The sequence below is a fragment of the Phaethon aethereus genome (genome assembly GCF_964289735.1).
Source record: "Phaethon aethereus genome assembly, chromosome: 5".
In the NCBI taxonomy this organism is placed as follows: domain Eukaryota; kingdom Metazoa; phylum Chordata; class Aves; order Phaethontiformes; family Phaethontidae; genus Phaethon; species Phaethon aethereus.
In genome coordinates this window covers 13,620,421-13,636,718 of record NC_138579.1, presented here as the reverse complement: position 1 = coordinate 13,636,718, position 16,298 = coordinate 13,620,421, and the positions used below count along the sequence as shown (strand labels likewise).

At 38.2% G+C, this 16,298-nt stretch overlaps 1 protein-coding gene across 3 annotated transcripts in view; it reads left to right on the top strand.

Moving 5' to 3' along the window:
• Positions 1-16,298, top strand: part of PPP2R5C (protein phosphatase 2 regulatory subunit B'gamma) — an 82,452-nt gene that overhangs the window by 22,299 nt on the left and 43,855 nt on the right. For 2 of the 3 annotated variants that reach the window (XM_082000643.1, XM_082000642.1), the window contains exon 1: positions 7,376-7,975. The exons of the other annotated variant lie outside the window; for it this stretch is intronic. In XM_082000643.1, the coding sequence (XP_081856769.1) occupies positions 7,882-7,975 (94 nt within the window). In that variant the 5' untranslated portion in view covers positions 7,376-7,881. Of the gene's footprint in view, positions 1-7,375; positions 7,976-16,298 lie in introns of those variants that run through there. 3 annotated transcript variants of the gene reach the window in all.

The window sequence follows — 16,298 nt, the reverse complement described above, 5'->3', positions numbered from 1 at the left end:
TGGGCATGATTCAGAAATAGGCTTTTTTTGGTAGCATTTTTGTATATGTTTTTCAAAGCTGGATAGAAGTCCTGTTATAGCCTTATTGAGGACTCCTATGATGCCAGTGTCATGGTTTAATTTGTGGGTTTGGGGTTTGTTTTCTTGGGTTTGTTTTTTTTTTTAGATAAAATTGATCATTGTTTTATGTAATCTTAAAGATGGCAATTGCAGTTAAACTTTTTTCAAATACAGTTCCTAAGTTATTTACAGAATTACTGTTTATCTTTTGGAGTTGTATTTTTATGTCAAAAATGGAGACACAATATTCTTACAAAGGTATATATCCAGGTAGGAAGAAACGAGCTACGTTGACAAATGTCGACATCTAGACTAACTTTTAATGCTGAGAAGTATAGGCCATGGAATACTGCACTGTCGTCTTAATGAAGAATAACTGCATGTGATATGATTAAACAGATTCTGGTATTTCATTGTTGAAGATCTTGCCATGCTGTTGATCAGCCCTGGTTTTGACCTTTTGGTGGAGGTGTCTGTTTCTGATTTAGTACTTTCAATGTTGAAATCATTCTTTGTGTTGTATCTATTACAAAAATACAGAGGAGGGAAAAAAAATGAACATGACAGGTCATAAGGGTGCCATTTTTCTGAGCTCATTTCATGCAGAGTATGCAATTTCTTTTTTTTTCAAGCAGAGACTTTAGAGCTGCGCCAAATTCTGAGTCTGTTCTGTGCAAGAGGAGAACGTCAGGGTGGTGTCTCAACTTGTCTGCCTTTGATACAGGACTCTGATAGAGAGGCAGGTGTTATTAAAGCTTTCCTAATGTTTTTAAGTCATAAATGGCTGTCTAGGAGATAGCTCTGTTTTCATCGTCTGTACAATATTAAAGTCTGATGAATCAAGATTGCAGAAGAGATGATTCCAGTTTAAGATTCTGATACCTAAAAAAAATAATTGGACCAAATTTTCATTGATAAAACTTCTGTAACCATGAGGAAGGGGGAAAAGGTGAGAATTTCTCAAGTCAGAAATAGTGTACAGTACAGATAAGTAAGCAAAACTGATACCAAGGTAAAGTAAAAAGCAAATATCGTTCACTGTGCTGTAGAGAAATTCAACCATATATGTTGGCAATTTCCACAAACTCATGTCATGGTAAGCTCAAACTCAAGCAGAGTGCGTTACCTGTTCATTTAAAACTACTATGTATTTTTGTGATACAAAAGAGACTGACTGGATATATGCAATATAATTGAATTTATGTGAATCATAGCAATAATGGACTACTTGGGAGTTTTGAGGAGCATTTTTCTTACAAGCTGTTGAGACTGGAGATCTCAATGTTTAATGTCACTTTCATTGCAGAAACCTACTCCTGACAGTTGTAAATTCAGTGGAGAACAAAGGTGCAGTACTTTGGCCTTTCCAGTTTAATTGTGCTTCTTGTGTGTCTGCATGGCAATTAAGGAATTTTGTCCAGCTGCAAGGTAGTAGCATCACTGTTTAGCTAAAAGTATTTTATGCAAAGTAAGATGGTAGGTTAGATGAGATAATGCTACTATAAGAGATAATTTTTCCTAAGATACAGTGCATTTAAAAGGCAAAACACTGAGGCAAAACAAATTAATTCTCATGCAAAACATCAATGAGTTTTGTGAAACAGATAATCCTCCCTTGTACATGAACTACTTTGGACTAACTCAGTATGCTAAGTGTGATCCTTCTGGTTCTGGCTGCATTCATGCTTTTATAGTATTTTTGGCAGCCCAATATTGTATTGAATTTATTGAAACAAAAAGTCCATAAAGGAAAATATTGCAGAAGCTTGCTCTTTCCTACATCAGTATGGGTAGGTGTCAGTGAGTGTATGTATTGTATCATGTGAAAGAACTGTGGAGACTTTCTTTGCCATGTTAATTTAGTAACTTTGTTTTTGAACTTTGATCTTGAAAACATTATCATAGTGTTGCATAAACTGACTTTCCTGTATTTAATTTTCTTTTAAATGTTTAGAAGAGTTATTAAAATATGTGTGGTAAGCATATAAATTTCTTAAAGCAAAAACTGGCAATGGTTTGGTGTTTATACAGGAAATATGATCTATCAAATAAGTAAATATTTTAATATTTAATTATTATAAAGTCATTAATATTAAAGTATTTAGCAATTATACAGTCTGAATTACTTCATAATATTTTAAAGATTAAGAAACCTGATAGTGAGTGAATAATTACCAAAAAAGGGTTATAGAGAAAAATACTTCACTTTGTGTGAATTTTTTTCTTTAGCTTTACATGAAATCATAGGCTTGGATTAATGAGCCATTTTTCATTTCAACTGCCCTATCAAACACCTACTCATTAGTCAGCAGCTGAAAGTGTTAGAAGAATGCTCTACATCTGTCACTGGCAGCATTTCCTACCAAACTTGTTTTCACTGAAGCTTGGATAGAATCCATAAAAATAGCATTTAAAATGTGGTATTGTCTTACTTTCTAGATTCTAACCTGTCTCGTCAGGGTGTAGATCTCTTTTAAAATGTTTCTTAGTGTGTCCTTATTTACATTTTTTTCTATTGCACGGGTCTTCATTATAGTCAGACCTAAAAATTTTTGCTGCTGCACTAAACTTCTCCCTTCATAAGACCTGTATTAATCAAACATCGAATGCAATATTTACACATGTAAATATAAGTTAGTGTTTTGCTGGTTAACTAGCACACTCCTGAGTTCTTACTCTTAAATGTAATTTTTTATGCTTCGTTTATTGAAAATGATACGTAATAAGGCCACAGGCAGGAGTGAGTTTGGTGATATACACGTTAGCTTTTATACTGGCCTTGGTTAAAATAGTGTGCTAATACTTAAAAAGAGCTTCTGCAATCTGCTGTGGGAAATATGTTTTTGTACTAGGTGCTATTCTTAAAATACTTTTAAGGTAACTAATGATTTTTTTGAATTCAGCAGGTACCTACTGACTTCTCCCCTAACCTCCCACTTACAAAATCTTTTGAATATACAATGCTGGCTGAAGGAAAGCTTGGCACTGTTGAGCCTGTGTGCGCTACAGTGACCATGCAAATATTAGGAAATCCAGATAGAGACAAATCCAGTCAGGCGCAGATGTTTGCCCGTTCCACTTTTAATCATTTTTTCCTGTACTAGAAGGACTAAATATTATCAATTTCTCAACATGGAAGGTAGAGTACTATCTTTTGCCATGCTTCAGCCTTGGGAATTCTTTAAGGAAGACAAATAATAGTCCATACTGATTCAAAGAAATCCAAACTTAAGACATTTACCTTATAATTGTTTTAGATCCTTGTTTCAATACCCTTTTCATTTATCCAGGTAAGGATTTTCTTATCTATGTATTTCTTTTGATAGCATAGGCATGGTTTTTACTGTCTCTGTTTCCTTGAAGAATTTCTTCATGGCTGTCCTGGAATCAAGTCAGAATCTTGTAGGAGCAGTCCAGTATCTTTCCTATTTCTCCTATTGCTGCAGTTTCTCTTCCAGAATGTGTAGTATCCAGCACCTTTTCTCCCCTAAAAGAAAGTTACTGTACTCGCGTAACTCATTGTTCATGGTTGTGAAGGGACCCTTATTTTCTATAGCCTGACACCTTTTGTGAGAATGGTACGTTTTGCTTAGGCTGTAATTGGAGGGAAAAAAAGTAAAGTATGTTGGTCCTACCAGTAAAAGTGAGCCATGTTTATTCATGTCGCTTTTTTTGGGTGGCTGTCTGGTGAACCAGATAATGGAATCAACAGCTCGCCCGTCTCCTCATTTTAACGCTGCTCGGTTTTCTAATCTGGTTCAAACATGCAGCTGCACAAGCCCTTGTACAGCGATTTCAGATGGTTGCGCATGTGTGCCTCAGAGGTGGTATTGCAGCAGTAGCTCATACAGACTTAGTTTAGGCTGCAATGGAACACAGTCTAAGTTAACAGAAAACCATCCTGACAATACAGTAAGTGGCTTTCTGTTGGATTAGTGGACTAAACGAACTCAGCGGTGGCTCTGACTGCTGAAGCAGATGAGAGCAAAATAAAGCAGAGGGAAATGCAAGAACGGGACTGAAGCAGTCTGCAACTAGGCTTGCTTAGGTTGCTGAGGAATAGCAACTTCAGCAGTTGTGGAATTATGTCTTTGGTTACCTTAGAGTTTAGACTACATAGTCCCCTTTCTTCCCAGTCCAAACATGAAAGCTTCTCATATAGTCTGAGAGGTGACTTGGACAAAAAACTTTGCCCAAGGTGTCTTCATGATAGAAGTTCATCCAATTTTCATTATCTAGTATGTTGTTGATTCTGTCACTATCAGTTAGAATAGTAACTAGTTCAGAATGGAAATAATAGCAACCTTTGGGCAGGTGAATTTGTTGGGGGGCGGTTGGTTGCTTTTTAAATCACAACCCAAATGGACTGTTTGTTTTGAAAGAAATACCACATAGCCTCACAGTGTAAAGAGAATTCACCAGCTATAGTGCTGGATCCTAAATGTAACAAATTATAATTATATTGAGAATTTTTAGGGTTTCCCTTTATTCTCATTGTCAGGAAGGTAAAAGTGATGAGCAGGGTTCAGAAGAAACATGTAATAGCTACAGTTTTGCTACACTGCCACTATGTCTTTTCATTCGTTTAATTCTAAAAATGGGTAGCCAAAGTTGATACGGTTTTTGATTTCTCTTGCAACAGAAGTGTCTTCATAAATTTGTTCAAGTACCCTCTTCCTTCTCCTCCTGATACTCGTTAGCTGTATTCCACTTGCCCTGATATTCTTTTCCTTCCCATTAGTAAGTCAATTCCTAACTTAATTTTTTTCCCAAATGAAGTTGCTCAAAATAATTCAACTTCAGTAAATATTTTCCTTTGGCAAGTGCAGTATTTTAAGGCTGAAACAAAAGGAGGGCATGCAGACCTCCTGAGCAGAATGTACCTCTGAATCTGTACAACTGGTCAGAAGATGCCAGATTTTGTTAACAAACAAAAGATCTTACAAAGATTGAAGTTCCTCAACTCCACTAGCATACTGTAAGAAGCACACCAGAAATATACTGAATTATGGCTGTTTGAACCAGTTTCATGGTAGTTTACTAAGTACTGGCCTCAGATGTAACACAGTCTTGCAAAGAGCAAGAAATCTGAACAGGCTAAGTGTATCTTGCAAAGAAAACTTGCTTGAAGGTGACTTAGTGCTCTGCCAATACTGCTGATAGCGCTGCAAATGTCACATTTACTCACTTAGTGAAGAACAATGTAAGGGGGTTGACCATTACCTAAAATTTGCTAATGAACCTCCAACTATTCCAGCCATGCTTAGGTATAAAATAGGAAATGGCATTGTAACTAAAGTAACACTCCCTTCTTGCTCTCTTGTGTTCCAGTACAGTAGTTATGTTCCACTGTACCAGCAGTCTTCATACCCATTTTAATCTTTGCAGGGAGTTTCAAAGAGACAGAAGCAGCAGTTGACCATTAAAGCAAAGAAGTGAGTAGAGAGGAGGAGAGAGCGAGCAGCTGCCTCTTAAAGATGTGGTTACCAGATAAACTGCAATGTTAAACCTAATTTTTGCTGCTTCATACTGTGGCTTATCACTATAGAACAGTCTAATTGTACTTTAGATGGGGAAAAGAGACAGAATTTGCTTAGAATTCTTCTGCGTTCTGAGTTATTCTTGAGGTTTTTTTTTCTTCGTCCATCAAGATCTTGTAGAAAATTTTGTTTGAGGTCATTCTTGGTTTTGTTTTAAAATCTAGTTTCATTAAAGGCATATCTCCCTAGGAGCTTTTTGGTTTACAAGATTAAAACACCACATGTAAGGTATACCCAAGGGATATATGGACATAAAACCTGACATTTTCAAGAATACACCTCCCCTGTTTTTGCTCAGACTGGAAGGACATATGATTTGAGTCTCTGTAGTCTTAGTGAAAAGGTTTAAAAAGATATCAGAAGTTCATGTAGTCCACTTTGATCTCAAAAGCAGGATCAGCTACATTTATATCACTCATTATGTTTGGCCTTTTAAAAAAATTATTAGAAAGTTTGCAGTCTCTTGTTTCACTATGATTATTGTGAGAGGATTTAATTTAATATCTAACCTAATCTTCCTTGATGTAGGAGGAATTTACTGTCACAGTAAGTGTAGAAAAACTAATTCCCTCCATCTCTGTAATCACTTTTAAAAATGCTTGGATATTCTCAGTCTAGTCTTTTCTATTAAAAAAAACAAAACCAAACAAACACCAAACAAACAAAAAAAACCCCACAACACAAAACAGCAACCCACACCAGACAGAGCAGCTTTATTTTTTATAACTAAGTAGTATTTTCTAGATCAGTCATCTTTTGGACTTTCTTGTCAGGTTTACATCTCTCTTCAACTGTGACACCCAAGAGGTACTACTTCAAATTGGGCCTTGTCAGCAATCAGTATATCCAACTGATTTCTTCATGTGTCTTATGGGTCATATTCCTCTCTTTTATATTCCAGGTAGTATTTTCCCTTCATCCAATTAAGCAATGTTCAGTACAGCTCTAACTCACCTTTGACAGTGTATTATTGTAGTGCAACAGAATTTTTCTAACTAGGTATGTGTATGCCCTATAGCTTTTTTGTTTCCTAATGGAAAAATCTCTTCCTCTTTTTTTTGTGTGTACTCCTCTTTTGAGCAGATAGAAGTTGGGACAGTGTCATAGATCAAGTAACTGAAATACTTAAAGGTGACATACTGGTGCAGATAGTATTTGGGGAGAAGCATAGATTTGGAGATGGTGTAAGTGCCAGCTGCCTGTTTCTCTGAACGTCTCTCCCAGAGGTGCAATACCGGGGGGACAAAATAGTCCCTCAAATAGCTCATTGTAAAAATACATGTGCAAGTCTTGTATGATGAAGAAAAGGTTGCTTGCAGTTTTGTTCCAGATACCTTAAGTAATTTAACAAAAAAGTTGAGAGATTTTTATGCTTTGCTGCTTTTGTATTTCTGGGGTTCTGCAGAAAAACTGTTGTAATACGCCTATATATTGGTTCTTAGTGCTGCAATACTTTAGTTTTTAATAATAAAAATGTTACTTATAATTACTGAAGTTTCTAGGAAGGAAAACCTGAGTTTTGCAATATCCAGGTCTAACAACATCAAGCTAAACTTAAGATCAGTCCATTTCTAGATTGATATAAATATTCAGATAAGCATGAAACATGAGATTTTAATCTCCTGAATGTCATATGTATATATTTTTATTCATAACATACATTTTAGCAACCACTCATAAAACACTTAATGGGAATGCTTATGAGTTTTTATATTATAAGTCACTAATAATTCAAGGACTTGTACCGTACTGTGAACTACTTTTTAATAAGGCGCTTGAAAGCTGAAGTTGTAGGTGTTGCCCTTAATGCCGTGTTTTTCCACGGTTAAGTTGAACTTCTGTTTGGTAAATTCTTGGCGACCTTGTTGAAGGGAAGATTAAGCTTTTGGCTTTTTTCAGGAAAGAAAAAGAAAACCGCATGTGCTTTTTCTAGCAGGTGCGTACTGAATATTATCTGGGGGGCGGGGGGGATAACAGCGCAGCAATGAGATCATCCTGGCTTAAAAAAACAAACGCGAAGGACCCGTCGCCCGCCCCGAGCTGGGCTGGCAGGGCGCAGTGACAGCCCCGCGCCAGCCTCCGCTCATTTGCGGCCTCCTCCGTGTCATTTGAAGTTGCTGCCGTTAGCCAATGGGGCTCCTCCCGCCCGCTGACATCACTAACTAGCCAGCTCCCTCCAGCTGCAGAGCGCTTCAGTTTCTGTCTTTTTTTTTTTTTTAAACTAAAATGGAGGCTGGTTTCTCGCCTTAAGGAATACATTACCTTGCCTGCTGGAGCCTAGATGTTGACATGTAACAGAGCTGGCAGCAGGATGGTGGTTGACGCAGCCAATTCCAATGGGCCGTTCCAGCCCGTGGCCCTTTTGCATATCAGAGGTGAGTTATTGTGCGTGTGAGACGGAATCGCGACCCTCTGACGAGCTAATAAATGGCTATTGTGGTGCTGAGGTAAGGGGGGCAGGAAGTCCTTTGTAGCCTGGTCCCGGGCGGTTCGTTACAGCCGCAATCAGCCCGGGGGATGGGGGGGTTGAAACCCGTTTTCTCTTAAATGCATTTTGGGAAGATTTAAGAATTCGTCGAGGCATTGCATACATAGTTAAAAGCAGGTTTTACTGCTTTCTGCCGTAACTCTCCCATCCCCCTTTCAAGCTGTGCTGATGTCAAAGGATGTGAAGTCACTACCCCAGAAAGGTACTGAGTGGGGGGAGGGAAGAGGCAAGTTATCGCTATACAGTTTCTATAGAATAAGGGCGAACGTTTGCTGTCCTTCAAAGCGTGAATCGTTCGGCTAGAGCCCTTTAAAACCCACTGCAGCTTGTAAAAGAATTGGAAGTGTTGGGGGGGGGGGAGGAGGAGATGTGACATTTATTATGAAAATATCCTTTATGTATTCAGAAAGCATTTCTTAGAAGAGATGCGGTTTGGCTTTAACAAGCAAACTCTTATGTGCCTATCGCTTTGTGCAGTTCTGCGTGTTAAATTTCTTCACAGAATATGTTCCTTTGGGTTACAGAATTAGTGCATTGCAAATCTACATTCTATGTAATTCATTGGGAAAATATATGTTGGTATGATACTTTTGCATAATACTGAGTGTGTATCTCTTGTTCTGTATTTTTGCAGTTAGTAACATTTTGCATTGCTGGGGGGGGGGGTGTGTGTGTATTTTTTTAGCTGGCTGTTAACCAACCAAAGCTTTTTTTAATGTCTTCTTTTTAAGATGGTTTTGGTTTAGAACTTTTTATGAAAGCAGAATGTGTATTAGCCAGGATCAGCACACCTTGAACAATGGCATTTATATGCAAGAGACACAGCTGATACTATTCTTAATTACCTTGGCTTCATAGCTTTCACTGGTGTAGGCTAGATTTTAGTGCTGAAAAGAGTATTTTTTTCATTAATATTCCATACACTGAAAAAATTTCCCTTTGAAAGTTTAAAAAACCCCAACTGTTCAGAAGCCTGCACCTTTAAGCAGTAGCACAGGTGTCTTCATGTATTAAGAAATCACGATTTCTCTTTACCTTTTCAAAGAGCCATATCCTCCTCTGCCTGAAGTGGTACTTGATGTGTTCTAGAAGACTCTAATTTTGGCCTGTGAGTGTGGAGGGGAAATGTGATAAAATTCCCTTGAGTTAGAATAGGCGCTGTGCTTGTTGTCAAGGGAATATAAATGCAACTGCCTGACCTGTAGACAGGCCTTCGCTTTTCACTGTGTGCAAATCGCCTTAATTCTCTGATAGATGCTGCCTTTTGGAAGGGGAGAAGCACCATCTTTTAAAGGTGCAAGTCAGGAAAACAAACCAAGGTTGGAATCAGAATGATGGAATGTTATAATGATGAACATTAATAATCCTTTGTCTCAATGTGATAACAAGGTTCTTGTCTGTGAATTTATTGCCCCTCCTATCAAATGCATAATTGTGGGAACAACAGATTTTAAGAAACTGCTGAGAAATTTGCATTCCTAACACCTAAATTTTTGGTGCACTGGGTAGTACAGTAGTAGAGTAGAGGTTAAGGGGTTTTGTGGTTTGTCTTGGGGTTTTTTGTTTGTTGTGCTTTGGTTTTGTGTTTGTGTGGTTTTTTTTTTCCTAAATGTGTGGTGAGAGTGGACTTTCTTGTAAACAATTAAGGAGATTTTCTGGGAGATTTTTTTCATTTTTCAGGTGGTAAGAAATAAAACGGGTCTCTGGTATTATAGCCCAGAGGAGTTTCTTCACACTGGGAGAGGATAAGCATCTCTTCCATACATACATGTATTTTGAAGTTGCTTTGGTTTTTTGTGTGTACCACATCTCACTAGCTGCTCTGATGTTACCAGTATTGATCTGCCTCCAAAATGAAGCCTGTCAGAACAATAGTTACCAAATTAATAGCAGTAAAATTTCGCTGGTAGCTCTGAAGCCTGATGACATGTTTACTATTGGGCCCAATCCGTGCTGCTTTTACAGTTGTCCTTTTACATCATCTGTTGCAGTATAGGATTAAATTTCTAGAAGTACTCCTCTTTGCAGCTTTCAGAGATAGAACTTCAATGTCAAAAGCTGGGGGCGGGGGGGGGGAGGGAAGAAGCCCCTCAGTTGTTTCTGGTAGGTCTAGTTTGTAATAGAGAAGATACTGCTTTATCACAAGTTTCGTATAATCTTTAAAGTAAAATTTTGAGATGGCGTATTGTATTTTGCTTTACCCTTATATTGTAGCTAGCATATCTGGCCTTAAACTTATTTTTTAAAAAAAAATCTGTGAAGCCTTGTGGACTATGCTCTCAGGACTTCTTTGAAAATAAAAAATGCAGTGTTGATTTTAAAGTTAATTCTGAAGCACTTTCTGTACCTGCATCATATGGAGTGTGTTATGTTTGCGGAATAAAAAGGAAATTTTCTGATCTGGCATGGAATGGGGGCTTGCTCACCTTCTTCCTTCCCCTTGTGAACTGCAGACAGCTTTACTGTCTGGGCTACTTAGAGCTTTGCCAAAACAACAGAGTTGGAAAAATAGATGCAGGTGGCTTTTAAAAATGCTGTTATAAATCTTGTGACTAGGAATTAAGGGTGTCAGAATCTTATTGACTGCTGTTGCTGTCACTGGTATCTGCACCGTCACCAATAAGGAGGAGCAGTAGGTATTTGTAGGATAGGTGTCAGGGTGCCGAATACCCTGCCCATGCCATCCCCGTTCATTTGGCTGTCAGTGCTCATGGTCATCTTGGATATGGTGCAGACGTGTCAGACTTGTGGAAAGAGCTGTGAGAAGTCTTCTTGAGGTTCCCTGCAGAATTTCTCTTTAAGCTCAGGCCCTTGGCCTTGGGTGTTGCCGCAGCTAGGTTGCAGCTATGTGGTTGTCCAGTCACGTACCTCGCTGATCTGGACCCTGATGTGTTGATTGCCTGGCTTGGTGTTTCTCTTTGCTGTGAACTTGTTCAGTATCCACTGGACAGTTGTCTGACCCTGATCACTGTCAATACACCTGCTCTCCTTTGTTCATTCGGGTGTTGTGAGACTATGGCCTTTGTCACAACCGTAGACTGTTGGCAGTTGTTCAAGACCAATGTGTAGAAATCAGGTCTGCAGAAGATGACTTTGGACCCATTATTGGAAAATACCAAGCACCAAAAGAGCCTAATCCACACTGAACGCAAGTGGCATAGAGCCATTACTGCATGCTACTTGCTTGTGCTGAAAACACTGGCTCAGTGAGAGTTTTTGGCTTGCTGGGGTAGTGAGCCCTTGGTCATTCCACCTGCTACAGGCTTTCCAGGAGATCTGAGTTGTGCTACTGCTGCATTGATCTTTCTAGAATACAAAACAGCTGAGCTGCTTGTCACTGGTTATCAAGGTGAACTGAAAACTCAACTTGTATTGGAATGATCCAAAGGTTCCAAGAAAACTACCATTTCAGTTTGAGTAGCCATTATGGCCATGGAATAACTGCTGTGGTTTGTGATACTGGATAGAGACTTGAGCTTGTAGATGGCTGTGAAACAAACGGTGTGGCCAAAGCAACTGGTTGTGAGATATTTGCATGGAGAGCATCTTAGGATCTTCAGGCATAGACAGGTCACTAGCTATGAAGATGACATTAGGACAGCGCAGAGAAGAGGGTTATTAGGTATTATGAATTTAAGACTATTATAATAAAGAGGGAAGCAGAGCTGTATAGAGTGTTCAAGGTGCGTCTTTCTCCTTACGGAACCCTTCTGGCAGCTAAACCCCTAGGGTGATGGAAGTGCACTCAACACCCTGACAGGAGGATCCACATAAATGAGATGAGGCCTAGGGGAAGGAGTTGGGGACCTTTTGATTTCCATCTCAGCACTTCAAGCAAAGAAAGCAGCTGTAAAAGCAGCATGGATTAGGACAAATGGTAAACATTTGTCACTGGGCTTCAGAGTTACCAGTTCATATTTACTGTTGTGAGTTGTCTTGCTGAAAACTGTAGCTGTAGTAGAGAGTGCAGTTACAGGTAGGCATTCTGTAAGCATATTATAAATCTTTATTCATTGGGAGGGTGGGCATTTTTCATTAGAATACAGTTCATTGCTGTTAAGAAAAATCTCTTAATACTGTTTTATCAGTATGTAGAAGTAGCCCAAATGCCAGTTTAGTTATGAACTCAAGACAGGTATTTGAACAAAATACGGGTAAAACTCTGCTCTGATCTGCAATGGCAGAAGTAGCAGAATGTAGAAGTTACTTTAGTGGCTTAGTTGCTGACTGGCTGGGACTGGTAATGTCTGTTCATGCTTTTCCAAAATTATTTTCAAGATGTTTTGCAAGACATACTGAAAGTTGTGTGGGAAGGAGGGTGAGAACACCCTGATAATGTGTTAACTCAAAACTGATGTTTCCTGTAGGCCGTAACCTGTTTCAATTATGTCATTGTCCATCCTTCTCCTCTGCCTTCCAGAGCTGCAGTTTTTTTGACACATTCAACTTTGTCATTATTTAAGTTACTTTAGATTGTGAAAGATGCTTTGACTTTTTTCAAAGAAGATGTGAGTGATGTTAACTTTGTCTGTTCTTTCTATGTGCTCCTTGTCCTTGCTCTTGAGTTAAGGGATCATGGAAGGTAGTTCATATTCCATCTCCACATAGTACTTTTCTACAGGACTGAAAGTGTCAGTAGTAATGTTTTTGTGGTATAAATATCTAAGTATTTAGATAGAAATTTGCATGCTTGTCAAAGCATGGGAAAAGATCGTTGTTCTGTTACGTTAGGTACTAACATAGCACCAATCACCTGTCTGGTGGTGGTTTCCCTGAGCTTGGGCCACCTCTGATCTGGAGCTGAGAGGTTACCTGATGACCATGAACTACTGTCAGGTTCTTAAAGCAACCAAGTGCTATCTAGCTATTGCAAGGTGCATTTCCACTTACTTTATATTTTCGTACTTGGCTATGAAGGTTAAGTCCCTTCTGACAATGTGTAAACATAAGAAAGCTGCATATTGCATGTAAACCTGAAGTATGCAATTTATTTCTTAAAGGAGAAAAGCTCGGCACTTTCATTTTAGAAAGAACTAAGCGTGTGTTTCTCTTCCTTGAAAAACAACTGACCTTAAGATACTTTTAATGACTTTTAGCAAGTATGGTTAGACAAGACTCTTGCTTTGCAGGAATTGTTTCTGAGCTTAAAATAAAAATTATCCAATTTGTAATTAAATGAGAAGCAGATGCCAAAGTTCATAATTGAGAAGTAATACAGAACAAATTCAGCATGCAGAACAGTAGCCATTAATCTCATGATGTACAAAAGGAGGCTGAAAGAGCTGGGTTGGTTTGACCTGAGGAAGGGAAGGCTAAAGGGAGATCTTGTCTTCAGCTGACTGATGGGAGGGTATAGAGGACAGAGCCAGGCTCTTCTCAGAGGTCCACAGTGATAGAGAAGTAACCAAATGTGACTTGCAACACAGGAGTGCTTAGAGATAACTTTAAAACTTGACTGGACAATGCCAGAGCAGCCGGGTTTATCTAGCTCACCCTTCTTTGAATGGGGGATTAGACTAGCAGAAACGAGATGTCCCTTCTGGTGAAAATTATTCTATGATTCTGTCATTCTTTGTTGCATGCGGGACCAAAAAATGGCTGGCCTTACTGTCATGTAAAAATACTGCAATATCAATTTTAATGTACTTTTTGAAATTCAAAGAGCAATATTCTTACTGTAAACTTTTTTCTTTTTTTCCCTTCAGTTACTAAGGCAGACTTTTTAATATGTTTAGTGCCAGCATGCCTATTGGTAGTACTTTTACTTCTGTGTTAACTCTCAATTTTTGGTGTTACAGTGTTTTAAATGATTCTTACCATGTTTTTGCAAACTGTTAAAGACGGGTGACTGGAACTGCAAGCAGTATCATACTAAAAGGATGCTTTGTTCGTTTCTTAATATTCTGTTAGGGGCTCAGCAGTAGTGAAAAAAATTGTGGCAGGTACATGTTTTTTACAGAACATCCATAACGCTAAAAGTATCTTCTGAATAGGCTAGAACTCGTAAGTGTACAGAGTCAGATATTTCACACACATTTCTTTACATTATCAGCTTTTGGAAAGATCTAACACATTGCATTCATTTGCTCAGTATTGTGAGATTTTACTGTAGCTCTTCAAACTGACGACGAATACAGCATTAACAAACTGCATGACCTCGCTATTCATGTTCTGTGGTGTTTATGAAAATGTTGAACACTATCATTTCTACCACAGAGCCTTACAACATGTTTCTGGTAGTCTTCCTACATTATAAAAACATGATGTTAAAAGTGTAAAAATCCAGGGATAATTGCCATTTACCAACTTTATGATACTTTCCAAGAACTTGATAAATTTCAAGCATAATTTCCTTTACATGTGCTTGGTTTGACTTTTTTGGGATATTAATGTTTTATTATAGTCTGAGACTGGCCTATGCTGATTATGAAAGCATACCTAAAAATCTCAAAGTCACCTTTCATGTGACTTTTTTTCCTGTTAGTGTATACTGCAGTGGAAAATAAATCTGTCTTATGCCTTCTGTATTTTCTGTCTAATGGTAATCTTCACCTTCACACACATCTTGTATTTTCCACATAAGTAGGTACTTTCAAGGATGATGAATTTAACTGGTCTGAGCATGTATGTTTATTTAAATATTAATTTCCTTTAATCCTTCAACACATTTAAATTTAGTAAACATTTAAGGTACAGTGACTCTTTGTTGTGAGAAGCGAGTAAAATATTCCTGGGAAGAGAGGTACGTGGAGTAGACGTCTTAATTTTCTTCAGAGATGCTTCCATCACAGTGATGAATTGTGCTAATTCTCTTTCTGTGAATTTAAATTAAAAAATTACAGCTACTTGTAAAATTACAGGCTTGTTTTTACTTTTGTGGAAATATTCCTGTGCAAAAGACTTTCAAAACTTTTTTCACCCCTGCTAATCCAATAAATGGGATTTCTCATGGCCAGCACGCATCTTCTGTCCTGCTTCTGGGTCATAGTTGTTGTTGGTTTGGGATCAAATGGATAAACCTCAGCTGAGATTTAAAGGAGATAAAAATGCATGTTGTTCTCTTCTCCCACGTGAACCATTATAATTTGATAATCTGAAGGGGTGGGAACGAGCTGCATGTTTGGGCTGATACCTGTACCTTCCTACCAAACCACCCAGACTTCATTGGTACTCAGCCTGACTCCTGGAGCTCATAGTAATCCATCTTGCCAAAAGTTTCTCATATCCTCATAGCAAGTTTTCAGGCACTGCTGCTCTTTAACATTGCTTAACCAGTGGTACACTGAATCGATAGCTTGGCAACCCATCCGGTGTTCCTTTCTAAAAGTGTTGCCTCAAAAAGGAGAAACAAGACCATCTTCCTCAAGAACAACCAGCAGTTCTATTCTTAGTGAACGTAGGCCTTTCGTATCTATAGGATTGTGAAATGTTTACTTAAGGGTTTCATCAGTTGGTATTAGATATTGTCAAAATACTGATATTGGTACAAATGATTGTTATTGTATTGCCTTTTGCATGGCTTTGCTGGATTTTTTTCGAAGGACGTCAAGACATAGCCACAGTACATAGCCAGACTTAGACTGGTGGTTTTTTACTGGTATATACTGAAGCAGCTTGTGGGGATTGTTTTTAATACTTGAGCAAGAGCAGATTTAAAGGAGGTTGCTTAGTTATTCCTGCTGCATTTGACTTGGTGCCACGCTTACTGACTCTTCACTTACATGTGCATCACATTGTGTCGGAGGATGTATTTTACCTTGTTACTGGTTTTACTCTGTGTGCTCTGTCATTCCTCTTACTTCGCTTTGGGTTGTTTTTGCCTTTGTATAGATCCTTTGCCCATATGAAGAGTGTATGTGTAAGTTCTGCTGCTGGAAACAATGAGAATGTTAAGTGTTCACACTGCACTTAAAATTTCTAAGGGTACGACTGTAAAATGTCTCTGGAGGGGACTTTCTGTTGAGCTGAAAATTCCATGAAATTATAGGAAGGTAGTCAGCTGGAATTTTTAAGTTACTCACTGACTCATGGTGTAATTTGCACACTGTTTCAAAGAAGTAAAATTATACTGGCATAAATGTATATTTTCATAAATTTTTATTCACACATCAAAAATCTTTTTTTGTGATTGTTGCTGTGAAATACACTTTAAGATTAAAATTCAGTGTCATCTGTTTCTGAGGAAAATTTTTATTTCCATTTCTGTTTAA